This window comes from Atractosteus spatula, chromosome 11, assembly GCF_055471065.1.
Source record: "Atractosteus spatula isolate fAtrSpa1 chromosome 11, fAtrSpa1.hap1, whole genome shotgun sequence".
Taxonomy (NCBI): domain Eukaryota; kingdom Metazoa; phylum Chordata; class Actinopteri; order Semionotiformes; family Lepisosteidae; genus Atractosteus; species Atractosteus spatula.
In genome coordinates, this window is record NC_142716.1 from 48,829,712 (window position 1) to 48,853,152 (window position 23,441).

General features: G+C 45.8%; 1 protein-coding gene and 1 long non-coding RNA gene across 2 annotated transcripts; one reads left to right on the forward strand and one right to left on the reverse strand.

Annotated features, from left to right (window-relative positions):
• Positions 1-863: 863 nt before the first annotated feature.
• Positions 864-23,129, reverse strand: LOC148824266 (voltage-dependent calcium channel gamma-1 subunit-like). Its single transcript, XM_088927034.1, has 4 exons — positions 22,584-23,129; positions 9,376-9,450; positions 4,351-4,488; positions 864-2,594 (listed from the first exon to the last, which is right to left on the reverse strand). The coding sequence occupies exons 1-4, from the start codon at positions 22,822-22,824 to the stop codon at positions 2,362-2,364; spliced, it is 687 nt and encodes a 228-aa protein (XP_088783160.1). The 5' UTR covers positions 22,825-23,129; the 3' UTR covers positions 864-2,361.
• LOC148824267 (uncharacterized) lies at positions 15,878-17,229 on the forward strand. The gene is made up of 2 exons (XR_016093775.1): positions 15,878-16,283; positions 17,099-17,229. It is a non-coding gene; the product is annotated as an uncharacterized LOC148824267 (long non-coding RNA).
• Positions 23,130-23,441: the final 312 nt, after the last annotated feature.

The window sequence follows — 23,441 nt, forward strand, 5'->3', positions numbered from 1 at the left end:
GCCCCCCTTACCGCGAGTTCGTCGTGGCAGTGAGTGGACTGAATCACCCGAAATATCGGGGGATCGTGTGATTATTTACCTCCGGATCTCCCGGGCCCCCGTGCTGGATAAACCGGATTAGAAAATGGCTTGATGGATGATTACTTGCGGTTTAAAAACATGCCATTAATGCACAGTCTACAGACGAGCAATAAATATTACATCTTTTTTATGCTTATTTCTCAGGAGTTGGCTTTCGTACGATGGTTTGGGGGGTCTGTTTTCAAACAATCGAAGAGTGCAGGCAAATGATTCAGTGTAGTGTGTTTTTATTTAAAAATACATAGAGCAGCGTCATTTTTGTCACTCTCTGAGATTAATACACGCGCTAAACGTCTACAGCGGGTGTTTTTGTCTACAGTAGTTATGACATAGGCCTTTGTACTACAGCATAATGGGGAAAAGTAGTTGTGGGAAATAGTTGTCAGCTGTTTTCTTTAGCCTTGACGTTTCCTGTGTCAGCTGTAACATTAAAGCCTGAAGTCGGAAGGGCTTCCTAAAACGACACGAAAATCGGATCTCCCTTCCAAGGATATCGTGAGGATATAGAGGCACCTCACGTCAGGTTAATACTTGAATATTCCCAAGTAAAACTGTCGAGCCGGGGAAGACAAAACAGAAAAAAAAACCTTAGTCCTTAAACACTTTACGCCACTTAGATTTCACAGTTAAAGACTGTTTATACACATTTCTGTCAGAGCTGGAAGACTGTTACAGATGGCTGTTCCGTCAGTGATCGGAATGAAAGAGAATTGGAGTTGCAATGAAGAACACCGACACGCAACTGTGTAGTGCAGCGACTGTAAGAAATCACAAACCTTTAGTTTTATTATGCACTGTTTTTTTATTAGTTTTTCAACTGAGGGACAAAATTTAAAACCAGATGGATTGATCGGTTTTTTTTTTGTTATGGACGAAGGACTTACAAAGAATGTCTTTAAAATAGTAAAAAAAAAACGCATTCACTGAATCCTGGTGTTAATGGCTAATGGAATTGGCCGCAAATTGTGTAATCCCTTCTCACGCGGAAAGAGGGGGGAAATTATGCCTACTTGTTCCTTCTGAAAAAGAAACTTTTAGAAGCCACCGAAACGCCTGCCAAATATATCTGCACCTGCAGATACTGAACTGCGTCCAGACCAGCCTTACAGATCTTCAGTGTGGCAGAAACGCCAGTCATTAGCATTCAACCCAACACCGTCCAACAAAACCCCGACGCCCCGGCCTGGGATGCGGGTTCGGCACCAGGGCTCACACACGTACTGTACAGCCGAACCCAGCGTTTTCCTGCCACAGCACCCCATCCTGTCAAATGCGTGCAAACCCAACTCACTGTGAAACTCGGCGAATTCACTGATTTAGAGGCGAAACCGAGGAGAGACGCGCACGGCGATTTTCTTGGCCGCTGGCGCTTCACGCAGCGCACAGCTGCGAGCGGCGCACGCCCGGTTCGCGTTTCCCCTGGATTAATCCCTGGCATTCCTCTCAATGCTGTTGTTTACCACGGTGTCATCTTTACGGTGTTTTTGCTGGGTTTTACTGCACTGCTTTGGTTTTACCTTGAAATGGGACATTTTAGGTGTTCTTTCTAGTTGTATGACTAGAGACCAGAAGACACTGCTTCACGCAAAAGGTGGTGGGAGAGTGGAACAAGCTCCCCCAGCCGTGGTGTTGAAGCCGATACCCTGGCTTCTTCAAAGAATCAGGTAGAGGAGATCCTGGGATCTATTAACTATTAATTACCAAAGAGGCGAGACGAACCACATGGCCTCCTGTCACTTGCCACCATTCTGAAGTTCTTAAGACAATTTTGCCGAAGGCATCAAGAGACCTTTCTGAAAAACACAACTGTGGGGAAAGACATTGGTTTCCCCTGTGACTCTGCAGTACATAACATCATTCCCAGCCCCTCTGTAGGTGGGCCTACATCGCAATTTCACTGAGCACTTACTGTACTTGAGTAATTTAAGGATTGCGCACACAACATCCGAACACCAATCACCTGTGAAGCGGTCAGGTGGATTGCTGTTCGAGCGCGATATTTATAAGCACACTTTAATCACGAGAAGTAGAAGGAGAAAAAAAAAAGCTCGTTTTCATTATAAATGGATGTACAAAAAACAAAACAACTCATACAAGTTCAACGCTTACAAAGTGTAACATCCGGCCAAGCGAAATGTGGAGCGGCTCCCGAGTTTGAGAAACACTTGACCCTTCTCCGCCTCTTCCTGGCTGACTCATGCGTTGGGATTCGGGCTGATGGTTCTACTACTCTTCTGAAAGCGGGTGTCGGTGTCGGCGCCGGCGCCCCGGGCCGGGGTTCTACTCGATGGGCTCGGGCTCCGCGTCCATGCAGGTCTCCCAGGGGTTCCGCGGCATCTGCGGCATGGAGATGAGCAGCAGCGCGATGCCGCTGAGGAAGAGGAGGACGAAGGCGGCGCAGGCGCAGGCGAAGGACCAGGAGTAGTAGTAGTCGATCCAGATGGTCTCGTCGCTGGCGATCATGCGCTTCACGGACTGGCGCATCACCTCCACGGAGATGATGGTGCACAGGCCTGCGGGGACGAGACAGACGCGTGTGCGTGGCTTGTTCCCGAGAGCGCAGGGGCACGCCCAGACTCCCGGTGTCTGCGGCGGTTTTGACATTGATAAAAACGCGGCGTGAAAGCTCGAATGAGGGAGATGATCTTGGGAGATGGACATATGGCTGTTATACTGCAAGGGCTAATTAATATTCTCGCCCATAATTATTCCCCTCTCTCTCTCTTTGAGACCCTTTGCACACTGAACGTTTATTTCTTTACCTTCCGATTGCTTATTTTCTCTGTGGACGCAACTGCAGATATGAAAAGATATCATTAACTATGATAAGTATTAATTATTTAAGTATTAGTCATCCATGATATAAATTTGATTTCTGGATATGTTCCATTTTCTTAGCGTGTGCGGCATTCCCAGTTTTCAAGGCATCCTTCGCTCACAGTATCTGTTGGCGAAGCCTTGGAAGAAACATTGAAATTTCGACTAATTAAGGAAAGTAAGTAAAATAATGTGTTTAATTAGGGCAACAGAGTACTCAGATGGCATGAGAGCCAGTGATTCTGTAGGAGTGCAAAGTCAGGCCAGAAGGGAGCTCTCTGACTCAGGTGGAGGGATCTGAAGGGTGCTGTCAGAGCCCAGGAATCTCCCTCCGGCTATCCCTGCTTCCCGCCAGATCCCAAGCGGCGCTCAGAGGTCCGACCGCTGAGACGCAGCCAGAGGCCCCGGGGGCGCCCTGCGCGCTCGTGTGATTGTGAGAGCCACGCTTGTCAGAGCCCTCTGTGCCTGCGGGTTCCTTCCAAATTATTGACAAGGCTGTTCTGGCACCGCGCTCCTGCAGATCGCCGCTGAAGCACTTCGTCCTGCTCGGAATCCGTGCTCCCTGAGCCGGCTGCCCGGCCTATCCCGTCCCTGTCCCAGGAGTGCCTGGGGAGCTGGGCGAAGGGAGGCGACCTGTCCTTCTGTATGGTCAGGATACACTCACTGCACAGCAGTGTGGACAGCCCGGAAGGGCTCTTCTTGTGTTTCTCGTTTCCGGACCTTTTATACAAATTCAATGACTCACTTATTGGGCTTAAATGACCACTTTTCCCAGCTGCTCCAGGGATTAAGAGAGTCATATAGAAACTACAGTAAAGGGGATGGTGGCTTGCTTCAAGGGGATTTGCTTCAAAAGAGAAATTGTTCTCAGCCTGCACAAGCAGCACTGTTAGTGCTGTACAAGGAACCTTACACGTTTGTAAGGGTTTTGTTTTGTTTCGTTGAAAGTGTGTAAAGTCTAGCCGTGGCTTTGGAGAGCCACATGCCTGCAGAGTTTATTCGAGCTGCCAGTCGGTGGCTGAAGATCAAGCTAGTCTTGACTAATTGAGCTGATAGCTGGGCCAGGAAAGGAAGTGCTCAGCAGAAAGAGTCCTGAAACAGGAGGACTGAACCAGTACCCTTGACTCTTCTGTGCTCCAGCTAATCCTTCAACATGGGAGAGACCGTCAGCAGCAGAGTCCATTAACAGTTCTGGGTCTTTTAAATAATTAAGGTAAATGAAATTATTGAGGGTTGGTGACATAGGTCTGGAAATGGGCTGTCTGGGAGATCGCCACAGAGCAAAAGAGACCTTCTGGCCTTATTCCACCCATACTGTATCTCTGTGCTTGTGCTTCCTGAGCCTCATTGCTCCAAGAAGTCCCTGTGGTTCTGTACAAACATTTATTCATATTGAAAGACAATTGCAAAACCTACCGCTATTTTTAAGGAGCCTCTCCTTTTTTTCCTTACCTGCAAATGTGAAGAACATGCCAGCAGGCTTTAGGAGATAGTCCATGCCTTTCTTAAAGGAAATCAGGATGCAGATGGTTCCCAGAATCATGAATCCCACACTGATGATCGAGATGGCTGCAGCAGATATGCTATACTCTAAAGAGAAAGACAGGGGCAGAGTTTTAAGTTTTGCCCACCTTTTTATGAACTCACTGCCTTTTCTAAACTGCTTCAACACGCATTTAAATGTTTCCTAGTGCTCAGGATTGATCATTTTAATTGCTGTTTTTTCTCAAGTATTTAACTTTTTTCAGCTTCATTAGCTTTGCATAAAGGGCTCTCTGACCCTCTCTCTCCGCTATGGACTCTTAGTGTTGGGCTACTTGTGGTTTCCTTAAACTTGGTTGCTCTTCTGCAGCAATGTAACTATTGCCCTGTGCGACAGATGATTGTGAAGTTTTTTGAAATAGCACTCGCCCCCAAAACAAAGCAAATTCCGTTTCTACTCATGTGAACGGAACTGAATTGAAATGGGTTGACGGGCCTGACTCAGCTCGCTGCCTGACGGGTGCATTTACGTGCAGTGGGGGGGTGTCTTGCAGGGCTCAAGTCCCTGAAGCGCAGGGACTGAGTGGGGATCAGGCCTTCCACTCCACCCAGCTGCTCCTAGTGCCACAGGGCAGAGTCCAGCTGAGATGTGCTGTGATGTGAACTCGGCTCTTGTAATAAAGAACGACTGTATTGTGACAGTAAGTGTGGAAGATTTACAGTATTAAGAACAAAGCTATGTTTTGTTTATGTTTTTATGTGTGTTTGGGATGGGTTGTTTTGTCTATTACTATAGTACGTACCATGGTGTGACATTCTATATATGCATACGATTTTGAATCGCACTTGGAATGAGTTGCATGTTTCTTGCATGGTGAACCACAGGCATGGGGGTTAGTACTGCTGCCTCACGGTTCCTGGGACCTGTGTTTGATCCCAGGCTGAGGCACATTCTGTCTGCACGTTCTCCACCTGCAAATGTGAGTTTTCACTGGATGCTCTGGTTTCCATCCATCTGTCAAAGACATGCTGGTTAATTGGTGTCTCTAAATTGCCTCTGTGCGTGTGTACGCACTGTGAGGGTCAATGGTTCACCATTGCAAGAACATGCAATTCATTCTAAATAGAGTTCAGAACTGTATATACTATATATATATATGCCTTGTGCCCTTTGGTTCTGCTGTAGGATCTAGTTGATTATGAACATTACTAGGAATGAGCAGTGTCCTGATAACCCTAATGGATGGACAATATTATTATTCTATTATTCTAACTATCCGTAATCCTCAAGCAAGCTATGCGATGTGACATAAAGTCTATTCTAAACAATCTCATATTTCAACATCTCACAGTGGCCAGAAATAATTCCCACATGTGTAAAGATTCGTTCCACACCGCTCCCGAGGCAGAGCGCTTAGCGAGAGTGTTTTCAGAAGCCGGGGAATCCTCTCTGAGACACTCAAACACACAGTGAGGCTCAAAGGGAGGCGCCGAGGAGTTCTCATTGCTCCCATCCTCCTGGAGGGACTGAGGGAGCGTATGGGAGTATGGGCTTGACAAAGATAGAAGACGAATGAGAACCGCGCTGAATAAACTGGTAACAAAATATACATGTAAGCAAAACAAGCCTGCAATTAGAAAGAGCAAGCACCCTTACAATATGCTTATCAATGTGTTTTTATCATGGCTCGACCTGCATTATTCTGGCATGACTAACATTACTGTTATTATTCTTATTGATTTTTTCCATGACAGGTCTTTTTGTCGTGAGTATCTGCAGTGATCTAAGAGTCTTATTATGACATCTTGATTGGTGTGACAATTTAATGTGCTCGTAATAAATTGCTGTTATTAATGCAGACCGTACCACAAAATGCAAGAGCCAAATGTCCTCATCTTCCCTGTGGGAAAACTGCCCACTCCACAGTGAGTGGATTAGACAGGCAATTTTGGACAATGATGGCAATTACTTACAAACAGTCCAGTTGTCCAAGCCATTAGCTTGGTCTTGTAAGGAGTGCAAAAATGATCCTGCTGCAGAAGTATAGTGCAATATGCAGCCTGGCTCTGGATTTCTGACCTATTTTTTTTTTACTACTGTTTCTAACAAAACATCAGCTTTTTAATGGAAAAGGCAACTGCAAGCACGTGTATCTGTTCTTCAGACATCAGTCAAAAGGCATTAAATTTTACACTCCGATTTAAAGATCACTATGCTAATATAAAAAGGAAATTTTACAGTTCCTGTAATCGCTGTTGATTGAGAATGGAAGCTAGCGTCTGCAATCTTACATCTTTGTAGATGTGGCACAGTCTCGGTGACACATAATGTCTCTCCGTACCTGAAACAAGCCTATTCAGTGTGTAAATAACGTCTGTTAAGCTGCAATTATTTGTCAGTGATTCCTCGTACAAGTTAATTGAACGCTCATTCATTCCAGCAAGTCGTAAAAGCAAGCTAGTGACTTAAATAAATCAAGATGCTTTTTTATTAAGGTACTAACTCAATACTTACACTGCAGCTGCTCAAATTCAAGAATAAAACTAAAAAATCAACAAAAAAGCAAACAGTTTGATGGGTACTGTACTCGACGGCTGCAAGTTGTTTAGAGTGTGGGGCATTTCCAGAAGACACAGATCAGATCATAGGGCAGGGCTGGACAGTTCTAGCACCCTGGCGTCCCAGCGTTGTTTCTGGAAAAACTGGTCCGTAAGGTGCCGAACGGGAAGCGCCAGCAGAGCGGTGAGGTGCGAAGCTTTCCTGCCATCCCCTGTCGCGCTATTCCATAACGGGCCGCGTGTGTCACATTCGCGCAGCAATGGAAAAGAAGAGCAGAGGCTTTGAGAACAAAAGACCGGATTACTTTCCGTTTTTAAGCTGCTTTGACGCGCTGCAAGGGGAAAAATCCCGGTAGCCACAAAGATAGTGTTCTTGCAGCGTTTGATCGTTTGTCTTCTTAAGGTACAGCGGAGGCCGGAAGGGAAACCGGGTGACTTTCAGGGTATCCCCTGCCTGCTGGAGATGGCAGCAGAGTGCAGAGGTCGCATCTCGCCCCCGGCCATCTGACAGTCCGAAATAAAAAATCCAATGCCTGCGCTTTCTCGAAGGCTGGCTTATCTCTCGTTTCGACGCCTGTGTCCTACTGGGGGAGAGCTGTGGTTTAGAAAGGCTATAGCCTTATTTTTTCTGGGTTTTTGTTGGCCCAGGTGTGCGCTAAAGCCCAGTGGGGCCTTGCTTCAAGGGCTGACATTTCCAGAGGGTTTCTACTGAACACAGAAATGGCTCATTCTTCAGCTTTTTTTAATGATTGCAGTAAGTTGTATTTGTTCAGCTGCCCATGTCTAAGCCCATGGGAATTCCGCTCAGGTTAATACAGCCACCCATCACCTGTCAGTTTGTCTTTATTCGACTCTGACAGGCTTTCAGATGCGTGGTCCAGTTCTCAGGATGTCCTACCAGAGCTCTACACATGCCCCCCCCAGCTTCACAGACCTCCCCAGGGACTTGTACAGAAAGACGGGGCGACACTCAGGCTGTTTTCGACCCTTAAAAAAAGCATTAAACATAAGGGACACTAAAAACGCAGCTCCTCTGATGAATGCTGACGTGTGTTGATGAAATTGTCAACTAAACTTGTACCGTCTGTGTTTTGGAGCTGCGTTTCTCCCAAAGCAGTGTAAGGTACTGTACCACTGGACTCCTTTTGGATGTGAATGAATGAATGTGTCTGAGTGCTGGGTAGGTGGCACACCAGTCTTGAAAGGAGTGTTAAACAAGCCCAAATGTTTTTAGTTGATTGAGATCAAGCTGCTCAGGCGGTGGTACCCATGAAGAAGACACCCTCAGCTGAATCTGACATGATAGCAGCGGTTCTGACTGACAGTGTTTGCATGTGAAGGATGACAACACCCAGAGTTAGACTGTTGGGCTTCATGGCATGTCAGCAAAGATGCCTGGTATTCGCTTCATATGTAAATTGTACACCCAGGCAAGAGGGAATCTGTGAATGATGAATACTGGGATTAAAAGATGGCAGGGCAGAGGGTTCAGTTGTCAGACATCATTATTCTGCACCTGACTTGCAGCACAGGGGGTTAGGCCTGTTGTATAATCCTTCAGGTCCTGTAGGTTCATAATGGATATGATCTTTGACTTCAATTTTTGGTATTGTCCGATGTGGTAAGACATCAAACCGGAAGGAATTGTTTGTCACATGACAGCTTCTTTTAGCCAGCTAGTTGCAGAATGAGCAACTTTGACATCTGACCTAAGTTACCTTTCTTTTGATAGGACTGCCACCTCTATACAATTCAAGGCTTTCCCATTCACCTGCAAGCCACTGCTTTCCTCAGTCCACACTCACTCTTCCACAACTGCACTGGCCAGATGACTCATTCTGACCGGTCAGAATAGCAAGCATGAGCTAGGTGTGCAGTAATACACAATAGGAGTGCTGGCACAGTGTTAGACAACACAGCCGCACCTTCTCAAAAGGCTCTTTCCCAGTGACCTCCTTGTCACATGGCAGACCCAGAACAGTTCTGGAATTGAGAAATTAAAATTAAAAATGCCTGCCAGGTTTTCGTTCCCTTTTAAATTGGCACCAGGTTTAAAAAATAATTTATCTTAAATGTATATACTGCTGCATGAAGTAGTAAATATTTCCTTATGTGCTTTTACTGCATCATTGGAGACAGGAAGATGAATCCAGCTCCAATCGTTTAAAAAGTTCTGTTCTTGTTGTGTGTCTTTGTCTAATGTAATTTACTTACTGCTGAAAACCTTAAATTCGGGAAATTGCATCGCTTCTCAAGAAACTGACCTCCCCTGGCGAGTATTTTCCAGTAGCTCTAGTGGAAAAGCTGCTGTAATGCATTTTTACTACAACTGTATGGGCTTTATTCCCAATTCAGAAGCAGATGTGCACACGATTGTGACCAGTGATCATCCAGAGAGGGTCTTGGACGGCTGGGTTTTAAAAGAAGGGCGCTTACCTTTTTGGGTTTTAACTTCAAACAGCTCAGCTTCCTCTCCAGAAGTGAAGTGTTTGAAATAAGAGCAGTTCTGGGCTGTAGGAGAGAATAAAAAAATCCATAAAATTTCATATCCACGTGCAGAGCTTTGCCATGCAAATATGTTTTACCATTCTGTGAAGCTTTTGGCAAAGAGTTACAATATAATACAAACACATTTCCTATTGGCGGGTTTTGTAGAAATTTGATTCAATATGGATAAAAAAGAGAAGACTTGAGATCTTGATCTTAAAATTCCTTCTCTTATCGAGATTTATGTTTAGATGGCCATTCCTTCGTTGTCATTAGCACATTCAAGCAATGAGGCTTCATTAACGCTCTTGTACTGCCTTTTCATTTTACAGCTCCAAGATAAAAGCTAAGATCATCAGCCTCTCTCCAGCTTCAGTGCTTTGCTATGCAAATATTCATGTTAACCCAGAGCAGAACGCTTCTCCACAATCACATTCTCCCCTTCAGAGACTTTCCCCCCCCACCCCAGAGACTATACTCATCGGGGAGAGAGGAGAGGCGGCACGATTTCCGGCAAGTTCATTGCACAGTGTTTCTGAGCGAGAACAGGCCCGGTCAGTTCATGAAGGAGGTGATGTTCAAAGAACAGAGCAAGTAGCGGTAGAGAACAAGCATGGCTTTCTTGTGTTCCTTTGTAACAGGTTACACAGTCTGTCAAATTGTAAAGGAAGAAAAAGATAATATGGTTCTTGTGCAGCACAGGAGTACTGCATGGGCTTGGTATGTTCTCCCTGTGTTTGTGTGGATTTCCTCCACTAGGTGCTCCAGCTTCCTTCCACAGTCTAAAGACATGCTGGTAGGAAATTGGTATTGGTGTGAGTGTGGTATTGGTGTGAGTGTGTGTGTCTGTGTCTATGCGTGCCCTGTGATGGACTAGCATCCCGTCCAGGGTGTACCCTGTCTTGTGTCTGTTGCTCGCCGGGACTTTCTCCGGCTCCCCTGCGACCCTGAATTGGATGAAGCAGCTAGAAGATGGATAACGTGGTTCTGGAGAATACATATTTCTGCATTACATGGTTTGACTAGGGCATGAGTCTTTTGCGCTGAAAAAATCCAGACCGTGCAATTAGAGTACAAACTGATGAATAAAACATCATTGAAGGGAAAGGATAACAAGCCTGGGAAGACTTGATTCGGAGGAACTTCACACACTGAAGGAACTGCACTGAAGCAGGAAGATTGACGGGTGGGGGAGACGTTATTCTTCAAAGTAATTTTTCTTCTTTATGTTTTTAATGTCAAATGACACAAAAAGGAATATCAGTTCAGAAGAAAAATTGTATTAATGTAGGGGAAAATGCTAAAACCACATACAAAATTGGGGATGAGCATACTGTGAAAATGAGAAGTGTAACACTGTAAAGTCTGAAGGCAGCTTTTCCTGTTCTCTCCGAGTTACAGCTGGTAATTGGGAGAAAATCTTCAATGAGTATTACATTTTTTTTGTCTCAACAGCAACACTTTTCATTTTTCACGCCCCCGAGTGTGTGAGAGTATGAGAGAAAGGCAGACAGAAGCCCTGTTCTGGTGTCGTGTCCAATCTGCTCATCCTTGAGGTGTCTTGTGAGGTCCTGGCTTTGACTTGAGAATTTCCTAGAAAGTCATCCTGCCCATGTGTCGTCTTCTGACTGGACTGGAAGGATGGTGTGGAGCTCTGGTGGTGTGTGCATTTCTAAATCTATCAGGTCAGTTTGTAGTTTGACATGTATTTTAAATACAGTAGACTTCTTTCTTATTAGGAGGAAATTGGAACACAGTGTTCATGGGATTGTTCCTCATCAAGCAGACCGCCTGTCTGCTCTGCCCAGCTAGTTTAGCACGAGTCCTCCTTTTTTTCATTTTGTTTAATATTGGGCACCTTTGATGAACAAGCACAAAAGTGCAAATGGATTCTTGCTCTGAAGTGTGAAGGAGAAGGTGCTGTTACAGCCGTTGTTGTGTGATTAGTGAAGCAGTCGCAGCTATAAACTGGGATTGTGTGCACAAACTGTGGATTTGCCCAGAGGTTGGGTAGTGTACTGTGGTAACAGCAGAGTGGAAACAAGGTAAAAGCAAGCTCAAGGAAAGAGAAATGTCATAAACATGGCAAAGTAATTGATTGGCAGAAAATCCATTCACAGTTATGAGGAAACAGCAAAAATAGCGGGCACATTTACCGCAGTAAACTGTGGACTGACTGTGAGATCTCCAATGCACTAGTGAAGTGTGCTGGGGGTATAGTTTCTATTAAACTGACTTGCTAGATTCTAAATGAAATCGACACTTTCATGATGATGAAACACTGATTGAACCAGCACTGATTTCAGAGTGATTTTCCGTATTTACAGCTTGCAGTCTGTGGATAAAAATGGATGGCAGTGCTAGGAGCAGAGTCGGCAAACGCGAAGGCAGGTGCAGAAACAGGGAGAGGATATCCCCTGCGGAGACCCGAGGTGAGTCTGAGCCCGACACTCAACTGCTTCCGTTCCGATCTTGGTTGACTACGTGGGAATACTTGCTAAAGACCGACAAAACATCATGCTGCATCCCAACACACCACAGCTGTGACAGACCCCACACTGAAGGGTAGTGTGTCAGGGGATCTGAACGCGTGAAAGCTCAAGTAGGATGATGCTGCCAGACGTTCCAGATTGTTTCCAAAAGCCAGCCGCCACTAAAACCATGAAAGCGCTTTATATACCCAGGCCTTCTGCAACTTGAGCCTAATGTACTGTAAGAATGTGGACTTATCCACTACCAATACTGTAATTTATTGACTAATTATCACCCATTGTGTCTAATTACAAATATATAGGCCTTCAATGGCAGCAGGTCGCCTTGCAGTCCCCTTGCCCTCCCCGCGACGGAGCTGTGTTTTGAATGTATCATGCTGGAATTCCTTGTGGTTTGCTGGTGAGGGTGAGGACGTGTATACAGTATATCACAGAAGAGGTGCAGAAGCTCATCTCTCTGTTGTGGGAAGAAGCAGGATTTTCTCTCAGCTGTGTGCTGGTTTTGGGGACCCCACACTGTATCCACCCCCCACCTCTGTGAGAAGAGGCAGGTGTGCACCCTGACAGCCCGTGGAAACTCAACCTCAATGTCTGGATAGAAACGAGGCCCTAAGCTTGCTGTCCAGTGAATGGAGTCTGAATAGCTTGAATGCTGCCATACAGTACAGTGGCTCTGTGGTGCCTAGTCATCACAGTCTCAACCACTTTGTTTCCCCTGTTTTGCCCTTCCTCTGCTGAATCCTGCACCTCCTGAGATTTTATTCCCCGTCGCGGAGAAAGCGGTTTAGCAGCTTCAGTCGGTTTCTAGAAAGCCGTAATTCTCGTCAGGTCTCTCTGCAGATCTGCCTCGCCCAGATGTCGAGCGCATTCACAGCGACCGAGGCTGTCAGGCCAGCGCTCCGTCAGCCTGGCTCAGCCGCTCCAGCCTTCAGCTACCGAGCGAGGGAGGCCTCAGCGAGATGCTCCTAATCCGTTTTTCTGCTGCAGAAAGCAAGAAAAAATCTAAGACTGGGTGAAGTATTCGGTAGGCAGTGCAGCTTACGAAAGAGCATTTCAGAGACCAACATGCTGATATTTAATTTTAAGAAAAGGCTTTGGAGAAATCTACACTGCCTGCGAGACGTGGAATTATTTTACCCCTGACAGTCCTAGAGGAGTGATATGCTTATCCCCTTCAAAGCCGGGGCAGGGGGTCTAATTAGTGAATTAAGCAGCGCAGAACCACAACACGCTCTTTTCTGTTGTGTTGTATCTTGCTGCCTCGCCCATCTCTCCTATGTTGAATTTAATTTCAAACCTTGTAGGCAGATCTCAAGTTTACGAAGTGCCTTAAAGCACCTTAGAACAAACGAGTGAAAATGAGAAGAGTCCTCGCCAATCAACAGAGCCTGCTTTTTCATTTCATATCCTGCTGTAGATTCGCAAAACACGGCGTGAGTCTTCGGATGTCCGGGCATCGCAATCTAACTGTAGAGATGCTTAAGAGCAGGAAAGCGAAATCTGTGGATTTCTATCATAAAAAAAGGTTACTTAGCAACTGGCTTTTCACTGCGTTATCAGATATGAAATAGAGATGAGGAGGGGAGAGGAGTTCATTCCGCCTGATGTTGAACATACAAATTATTTTTAAACGATTATTATTAGAGGGTATAAATGTCATTGCATCCGTGTTTGTTTTTCTACAAGCAAAACAGGAATAGGCTTTTTATTACTAAATGCATGACTCCACATGATCCCTGAGGGCAGGTCAGAAATCAAGCTGTGTGGCGCCGTCTTCGTGGCTCTGTGTCGGTAACCGCCTGTGGTTCGGTCCGACAGACGGTCTGCAGGGTAACACGCCGACCATTTCCTCTCCCCTAGCATGATCTCTCTGGGTCTCTCCTGTCATTCTCTCTTATTTTTGTTTTTTTCAAAGTTTTTTTTTAAAAAAGTGTGATTTTTTTATTTCAATGTGTGTCACAACAAATAGAAACAAAACCTTTCCCGTCATGACACGATATCACCTCGCGCTGGCCACAACCCTACTTGGAAGACTAAATAAATGTCTGGACTCCTGCTTCTCTTCAGATTTCCTTTTTAAAGTGGCTGGAAAAGCAGCAGATCGTCAAACAACCGGGGCAATACCTGACACACCTGTCTGATGAGCTTTATTAAAGCCAGCCGCTATAATTTGGAGTTTCCAAACATGTCTCTCGTCATGTCACATGCTTTGTATCGAGGTACATTACTGATTGAAAAGATCGATTTCTGATCTTTTAGAAGAAATAGAACTAGAACAGAACAAGAGAAATCGTGCGTATCTGAACCTGAAATCAGGATGTGAAGCACCGATTTCAAGAAATAAAATGTTTTTATTTTCCATCCTTGGTTACTTTCTGAATGAAGTGAGAAGGAGTAGAAAATGAATTCAAATTAAAAAAGCACAGGATGGGAGATGGAATGGAGAGGGATGAGTGCGCCCTTCTTTTTGGTGGTTCTTCGTTGTGGCTTCAGAGGACTGTGCTGCTCTGCAGGAGTACGGGCAGCAGGCGCTGAGCACCAGCCCAGTGTCTGATGCACAAGCCACCACTTCCCCCCCATCAGCAGAAACAGCAGCTCAAGCTCTGCAGTGATAACAATGCAAACGTCTCGCTCTGGCTGGAAGCGGATGAAGACACAACAGCCGGGTAAGACGAGAGGCCAGAGCCCCCCCACCTTGAAGACTGTGGACTCTTTCGAAGGTCATCCATCCTTCCCTTTCCTAACCACTTTGTCGAGTAGAGCGTCGTAGGGGAGCCGGAGCCTATCCCAGCAGGCAACAGGTGCAAGGCAGGGTACACCCTGGATGGGACGCCAGTCCATCACAGGACACACACAGACACAAACACGCACACACACTCACACCAGGGCCAGTTAACCCAGAAGCCAATTAATCTTCCAGTATGTCTTTTGGACTCTGGGAGGCAACCAGAGCGTCATGCTAACATCCAGACTCCACGCAGTTAACAGCCCAGGGACCCAGCGCTGCAAGGCAGCAATGCTAACCCCTGCACCACCATGCTGCCTCGGATCACATCACTCTCTTGCTTTTGTTCTTGTTGTTCCTCACATCAAGTAAGTACACCAAGGGCTCCCTCAGGAAAGGCACAATGCCGTCATCCTTTACTACACTTTTACTGTGCTGTTACTGCGCTTTGCTGCGCTCTGCTTTGTGTTTTCCAAGCTATGCCGCAGTGAACTTTTCCGAGCACTGCTGTGAAGGGAGAAACGTCCCGAGGACGTCTGCGAGACAGGCGTTGAGGCCAGGTAATTGACCTTGTTGGTTCATTAACTGAGAAGCTCAGTCCTCGCTGCGGTCAATTATTCATCTGTACTGCCTGTCTTGTTGCGTTTTATTTCTTAATTAAAACTCCGCTTTTTTAGAATCTCGATACGGATGCTGTCAGTCAAGATAATCTACAGACAGTCTGCAGTGAAAGACAGGGTAGAGACAGGGCATGCCAGCTTCGCATTAGAGGCACAATTGTTCCACTGGGGTTGCTTATTAACTTTGACCTTTTGTGTTTATTTTAAGACCAGGTTAATTTCCTTTCATTTGAAAGTCTGTTGTTGATATGAATTTTTCCTGTTAGGAAAAAACCCGTCAAAGATTGACAGAAATTAAAGCCTTTCCACAGAAACAGAGGAAACAGGGAATAGATTGCTGAAACAAAACCCTCCTGAAAATGAAGTCAGTAACACTCAGTGAAGCAGCTTTCCTGCTCAATTCTGTTGTGAAGTGTAAAGACGAAAATGCTGATTATCGGACGAAATCTTTTAGAATCATGCGTTAGAACAGATAGCCTTTTGTTTTTAGGACATTCTGTATAAAGCATTTATTAATTTCCCCATCTGCAATAAAATTAAAATGCCTGAATTGCTCTTTAGGGGCTTTGTAAATGCCTAATGTGAAAGCCTTTAGGATTCTTGTCTTGATACAAGTGGTACTGTTGCCTTTTTTAAACTGTCTCTATTTTTAAATGGGGTAATAATACAAGATGGGCAGCACAGAGTGCCCAAGGCTCGATCACCTGACTTGACACTTTACACTCTATGCCTGCAGACTACCGTGCGCCAGTTCAGAGCCTGGGATCCGTGTTGCAATTGCACTGTGGCTTCATGGACAATCACCAGGGCTTTCTGAATCACAGCACTGGGAAAGCATGCGGACTGCCTCACACCGGCTGGTGCCCGGAATGAGCCTGAATAGCCCCAGGCTGGGGCTGCTGATCTCATCTGCATGGTGTGGAAGCGCGTGGCTGCCTCCGGGAAGGGAAACCGCGACACCATGAAGCTTTCACTGCGCTCATTTCTGGCCAGCACTGGGTGTATTTCCAGAACAAACAGGTGGTCCTTCTGAACTTGGAAATCTATTTACTAATGTCAGCTGGCAGGGGACTTGCATGTGATACTCTAATGCTCTGCCTGATTGCAGGGTTCCCATTAGTATCCACTGAATCGAGCATTTGTCAGTTCCGAGAATTAGCCTGCCACTTTTTACTCCCTCTTCAACCTGCTGCAGTCGCCAAGCAGAGCTGCAGCCTCGAGATCTGGGGTTTCACCCTTGCCTGCAGGAAGCTCTGAGAGCTTCTGGGACGACTGCTTCCCTTTGGGTGAGCAGGGAAGTCCCTCAATGAGGTGGCTGTTCTCCCACCCCCTGTGGAACTGCATATAAAACAAGGACGTGGCGTTGGTGTCCTCGGGGGAAAGCACTGCTGAGTAACTGTGGCACTCGGGGTCATCGTGAAAGGCATCTGTGGCATAGCAGGCTTGTTAGCAGAAGAGCAGGATAGGTTCTTGATTAATCTAAAACTTTAACCCAGTTACAAATACCAATCTTAACACTTGGCGACAGCTTTGCCATTGAGGAGAACAGATGAGAGCAGCCCGCGGCAGACAGAAAGCTTTCATCACGAGATGGGTATAGCACTGACTGTTGTGAAGCTGCAGTTTAATACTGTGTGGCTCGGGCCTTTCAGAACAATTTTTCTTATCATCCCATTGCAAAATGACCGATTCATCTACAACATTTGATCCTTTATTCTGTCACAGTGAGCAGAATGCATGAGTCCTTAATGATGCAATTATGTCGTTTATTTTAGTTCTAGTATTGTGTGATAATAGTAATTAATTATTAATTGAGTGTAATTTTTTTTTTTTAGTTTTTACCGTACAGTCCATTACTGAAGTACGTCTATCCATCCAACATCAAAAGCCTATTTTCCTGGAACAGGATGTGGTAACCTTACAACACAGTGTGCAAGACGGGACTACACCATGAAAGGAATGCAGGTCTGCTTGCAGTTACAGTTACATCGATGATAATGCCTGTATTTTTTCAATTTGTACTTTAAGATGATAACAGCCTGTGCACATCCTGATCTGAAACAACAGGCACTCCTTCAAGCATCAGATTTGCACAGTCAATACTCTGAAGAACTGGTCTCCAGGCACAGGCGAATGCTTGTTAGAAAACTACGGAATCACAGCCACCTTTCAGGCTGTAAGATTTGCTACACTTACAGTATGTGCGCACCCCTCATGTCTGAGCTCACATGCTGTCCCCTGTCGAAATGCGAAGCACTTAAAGAATTTAACATTAAGAAGGAGGGGCTGTTGCATGGTGTGTACATGGATATTAGCCCAGGAACAGCTATTTCTGAGCTTTCGGTTTTGATTTCCATAGCAAATGCAAAATTATTTCAAGTCAGAAGTGGAAAATGGGTACAGAGGGGAGTATTCTGAGGAGTTTTCTCTGGGAACCTTAGGTTCATGTTGATGAAATCCAGCTGGAACACGTTCTGCTAATACCAAGCGAGTCTCAGAAGGCAGCCACGTGGGGACTGTGTGGCAGGCATTGCTTCTAAGAATAAAGGGCTCTTCTGGGCTTATAAGGGACATGCATCATCCTGTAGCTGTTGACATGACAAAAGCTGTTGTATTATACCATTTCTGTGCTTCTCTTGCAGCCTGGCTTTCTCCTGACCTCTGTTTTCCACCCCATATAAACTCTTTTTTTTCAACAAGAGACACATTTTTAATCTCTTTTGCATTCTACAGGAAACAAGCATCCTATGAACTATCCAGGCAGATGACTCCAAGGTGTCTTCATAAGTTTGTTGGTGTTGAGGTGAAAAAAGTAAATTGGTTAAATGCCTTTTAATTAAAAGGTGTGTATTTTAAATTGTCACACTTCTGGGGTGCTATTTTGTAAAATGCAAATGAAATCGCAAGCTCGGCGACAGACCAGGCTGGGAATGAAGGCGCAGGGTTTCTGAAACCAGTTGCAGAACATTGTCACAGGGGAGACATGTGTTTAATGATAACGTCTTAACCTGTTGGCACTATCTGCAAAGCTAAAAGGCTTTCAGCTTGACTCCGGCAAACAGGTGTAGACATACAAGAGCTCAACAGAGCTTGAGGGTGTTCTTTTTCTAATCACAAGGAGAACAGATGGCACCTTCTGTCCTTACCCACTATGCTTGCTGTGTGTCTGCCTCCTTGATAATGTCTTTTGATATACTGGGAACCAGGCTGGACTGTCTTTCACCAAAAAATGACTACACAGGATTCAATTATTAGTTAGTTAGTTTCTCTAATGGTTTGTGAGCTGGATGGGTCTCAGACAGGGGGCAGTCACTGCTGGGCTCCTTGCTCTGCATGAAGTATGTGTGCTATGTGAGGCCAGTACACATGGCTCTGTCACTCACTGGTGTTTGGAACTTCAGGGAAAAACTTGGCTCTCCAGCTACTTTTTAATGGGACAGCTGGCCATTGACTGAAGCCTAAAATTATCCAACCATATGCTGGAGGAAGAACCAAAGTCCCTTTCTGCAGATACAGTATGTGGATGTGGTTGTTGCAATCATATATACTGTTTATGTAATTAAGATTTTCTCTGTGTCTGTCTGGCTACTAATGAGTAGTCCTTCGTGCTCGCTTTCAGCAGACAGGGGATCTCAGGAGTGCTCGGACGAAGTCAAGCAAGCCACAGGTGACCCATTCCCAGCGGAAAGAGAGACAAACACACCTCTCTCTCAGCACTTCACCTGGAAACAGTCAATCGTTTCTTATGCAAAATTGATTCCATGGTTGAAAAACAGTTGTACTGTATGAGATCCTTGGGTCATTTAGCTATTACCATCTAAACATACCAGACTGGCCACATGGCCACCCCTCATTGATAGCCTTTCTCAAGTTCATCTGTTCCTACACAGACGCAGAGCTGACGAATTCTTCTTTTAGTGAAATGCCCAGAATTTCTTCACCTTAAAAGCTACATCTGGAGAAATTGCTGTTATATCTTGCAGTCACTATTGAGCCCATAGACCCATACTGGATTTCTTTTTATAAAAGCAGAGCTCTAAAATAGTACAGCCTGACCCCTTTTAGGCTCCAAAACTACCATGATACTGCCGTAGTGCCCTGGGTGATATCTGCATGCGCTTCTGTATCGGGCGGACTTTGAAATTTCGAAACCGTCCTGTTTTTATGATACAAGGTAAAGAACAACAGTAAAGCAATACTGTATGGCAACCAAGAAAACCTCTGCTTATTTCTAAATAAAGCGAAGGTGCCTCAGTAAACTTCAGCCTGTGCTGGAGAGCACTGGGAGGTTATTTCTGTCTTGGCAGCCCTGCCCGCTGTAGCCTCATGCACGCAAGGTGGTCTCATACCAGCTGCCCCCGTCCAGATCTCTGGGTGATTAGAAATGTTCTGCTCCCCCGGGAGCTCATACATGAACACACACTAATGCACAGTAGCTGCACATGCCAGATTATGTCCGAAGCAACTCACATTTGTGTCCGTTCATACAGCTGCGCATTTTACTGAAGCAATCTGAGTGATGTGCCTCACTCAGGGGTGACAGCGCCACATGTTGAACCCGTAGCTTTTCTGGATCTGGGTCTAGAGTCCTAACCACTATTGCACACTGATGCCTATATATAGTTTTCATCAAATGAAACCTCCAAAACAGGAACCCCTATTGCACACATTTTGCACAAAGCATACAGAGCTCTTTCAAATTGCAATACTGGAGCAGTGCCCCTCTGCTTCTCTGTTTCCTCAGCTGTTCTTTTTCACCTGCCTTGTCTTATTAACACTGTCTTATTAAATTGGGCGGTTTTTCGGATCAGTTCCACTGTCATTTTCTTTGTCCTCTACTCACTGCTTCTCCCTGCGTCTGTTTCTTTGAACGAGCCGAAGCAAGTCGACACACTGCGCCGCCCCAGGCCGTTAACGGAAAAGTGAAGACTCTCAACCCTCCAAAGACAATCCAGTGGCAGAGTGCGATGAAAGGAAGGGAGACTGCGGAAAGCGAATTAAAAACCGAAGGAGCAGGCACAGCAGGGCACTAGAAAGAGAGGTTGTCCTCACTCCAAAACAAACGAAAAGGGCTGAATGACTTTCGATATGTTTTTTATGTGTTGCAAAGCAGGTCACAAAACTGGGATAGCTTGATAAGGTTTGGACTAGTAACAACATGTAACGGCAGAAGTCTCTGTTTTGCTAGAAAGCTAGGAGAAATCACATTGTGAACCTGCAGGATGCCTTTTAAACCCTCAGAAGCATGAGGGTCTGTGGTTTTCTCTCTGCGGTGACGAGTTCAGAGCTGTTCTGCACAGCCCTTGGCTGTTCCACTTGTGAGGGGATTCTATGTGCAGATCCCTCACAAGACTCGTGCGTGTAATGTCCTTTAACTTCAGTTTTTCAACGCACAGCGAGGGAGCTCTGCGCTGAGGGAGGATTTGGCACACTGCGGCGGCTGTAGGAAGAGCGCTCAGCCCACTCAAGCAGGGAACTGGGAAGCAATTGCAGTGGGGTTGTAGCTGAGGTACTGGATGCGAGTAATTCAGAGAAAAAAAATGCAACTTTTCTTGAAACAGCCCAGGTGAGACACAGTGAAACACAGGGTTGATCTTTAAACATTTTTCGAATGATACAATATTCACAGTTCACTTTAAGAATAACAAACTTATGATCCTCTCCTTTCCACCTTGGGTTTGGGGGCTTTTCTCTAGGTGCTGTAAGTGCTGGAGGCAGAAGAGAGCTCTTCCCAAATATGTGCTGTGGTCAAATGCTTCACTGCACGAAAAAAAAAAAACTGAGGCCACATTTCTCTTTTTTAACAGACTCTGCTTTATGAAGACATGTCTTTTTCAACCAGGGGGCATTTAACGCCAAAGACTTAAGTCTTAGGCAAGAAGAGAGAAAAGCAAATGCCATTCTTTCTTTCTTAAAAGCCATTAGACAATTGTTTACCAATCAAATTGGATGGGTTAATGGTGCAAATTTACCATTGCTCATGCAATAGTTCTTTTTTTGATGCGCTACTACAAAAGTGTGCCAAGTGAGACCTACTGCACTGTGTGTGTAAATAGTGTTTTTAGGCAAACAGAGACCTCTCCCAGCTCCTGTCTCACCCAGATATTGGAAGCCAGGTCAGCCAAATATACAAACAGGCTCCTTTTTAAGAGCTTTGTCTTCCATGGTACCATGCCATCTTGTTTTGCAAACATATAACACACATACCGACACAGACAGTTGCTTGCTTCAGTTCACTGCACATAAGTTGTGCATTTAAAGGGGCCCTTGTGACAATGAAGAACCTCATTTTCCTTTTTCTTTTGCAAATAAATCTTTCAGGCAAAGCGTTTCTATGTCTACTCTTGTAGTTCATGATGAAAACGGGCTGGGGTTGTGTATTGCTTTATGATTTGCATCAAATGAATCTCTGCTCTTATGGTTTTAAGGTTCCTTCTCTATCAGAAAGCTCTCAGTGGTGAGTTGTCTTACCGTCTGTGTTAAAAAGATGCTGTTTCAGCAGAAGAGCCCGTTTCAGTTTCTAACAAGCAGACCAGTGGGCTGGCTTGTCTGTGACTGGTGGCAAAGAGTTGTCATCGCAGGACTTTTCTTGGGATGTTACAGCACAACACGTGCGAAGAACAGGGAGGACCTCTGCTCTTTTGTTAGGCTGTAGTTGCGTAAAGCCTGCTTGTACGGATGTTGGTTTTGCCTAAGTCATGAACACTAGTTTCATTATAATGTGCATGGAGCATTTTTTTTGTTAAAAAATGATTAATAGTGCTGATTTTTAAAGACTGCTTTTCGCCATTGCCATGATTATCTGAATATTCTGTGCGTCCGATCGGAATTCTCAATAATGTCATGTTTCCCATTTTGGGCTACAGACAAGCTAATGGATAGATGTACATATACAATACCCACAACTATTCTATGTATAAAGTGTATGTGACTGTATGTACTGCAGCTGGTCTTGGAGGAATTTGAATTTGAATTCGAACTCCGGGTGTAGTGAGTGATCCTGCTTGTCTGTGTGAGCGAGCTTTCCAGGTGCTGGGAGCCTGAGCTGGCTCTGACTGGGGCGCGAGGAGAGCACGCCCACAGGGAGCGGCGCGGTGCCCAGATGTTTATCTGTGAGCCTGCCAAACTAACGCTGTAACAGCGCCTTCCTCCTGGAGCAACTCTGCAGCCCCTCGCCCTCTCTTTCCTTTCACACGGCCCCGCACCTCTGTGTCACCCCACACCTCGGTGTCACCTTGCACCTCTGTGTCACCCCACACCTCTGTGCAGAACCCCTGGTGGGCCTGGGGCCCAGAGCGCTCAGAGACGGAAGGGTCTTACCTCCAGGCAGACTGATGGGCCCGCAGCCCTTGCCCCTGGGGTCCGGTTCCTCCATGTAGATGATCTTTTTACAGAGCCTCCAGAGTCCGAAGTGAGCCGCTTCGCACGTCGTGTTGAGGCGCTCGACCCGCGGGCTCAGAACCGCCCAGTGATCCGTCGTCACGGCGGCGAACATGGCGGAGATCCCGACAAGGATGACGAAGAACGCTATCCTCACCTTGGTGGTCTTGTCCTCCAGCATGGCTCTGCTTGTCGGCTCTTCTCGCTGGAGCGGGTTTTTTTTCCTTGCCTCGCAGCCTCACCTCCGTCGCTCTGCCTGTGGACTCCGCAGACCTCTCCTTAAGCCTCCGCTCCCACGTCCCCTCTGCTCGCAGCTTCAGCCCACTCCAAATCCCTGTCGCTCGTTGGGAGGAAAAAAAAAAGTGGCCAGAAAACAGTGCCCTAGTTTTCTTTTCCTCTCTCTCTCCTCATGGAGTGAGGAGGAGTGTGGTTCAGACTACAGCTGTTGATGCATATCAGAAAAGTTGATGACCACACTGGCTGCCTGTGATGGGCGGGTAGCTGCTGCTATTAATGTGAGCTGTGAGTCAGGTTGTCAGGATGTCCACTTATCAGGTTTCGTCTCTATGTTTTCTCAGCATGCCCGTTAAGCACAGGGCTGTGGCCGTCTGCTAAACTACAAGTACTTCATTAATCGCTGAGAAGAGTGTGGGCATAGTTTTTGAGGTTTCTGCTGTGTGTTGCTGAGTTTTCTACAGTTAATATGAAGCCTTGATTTTCCTGGTGCTGTTGTGTCAGTGCAAAGTGAAAACTACTGAGTCTGAATTTTTTTTCTCCTTCGTTGAAATCACTTTGCAA

Coding starts and splice junctions, on each gene's coding strand:
- LOC148824266 (XM_088927034.1), bottom strand. CDS start 22,824: ATGCTGGAGGACAAGACCACCAAGGTGAGGATAGCGTTCTTCGTCATC. Junction 4,489..9,375: donor TGAAGTTAAAACCCAAAAAG/GTAAGCGCCCTT, acceptor CTTTCTCTTTAG/AGTATAGCATATCTGCTGCA. Junction 2,595..4,350: donor CATGTTCTTCACATTTGCAG/GTAAGGAAAAAA, acceptor TCGTCCCCGCAG/GCCTGTGCACCATCATCTCC.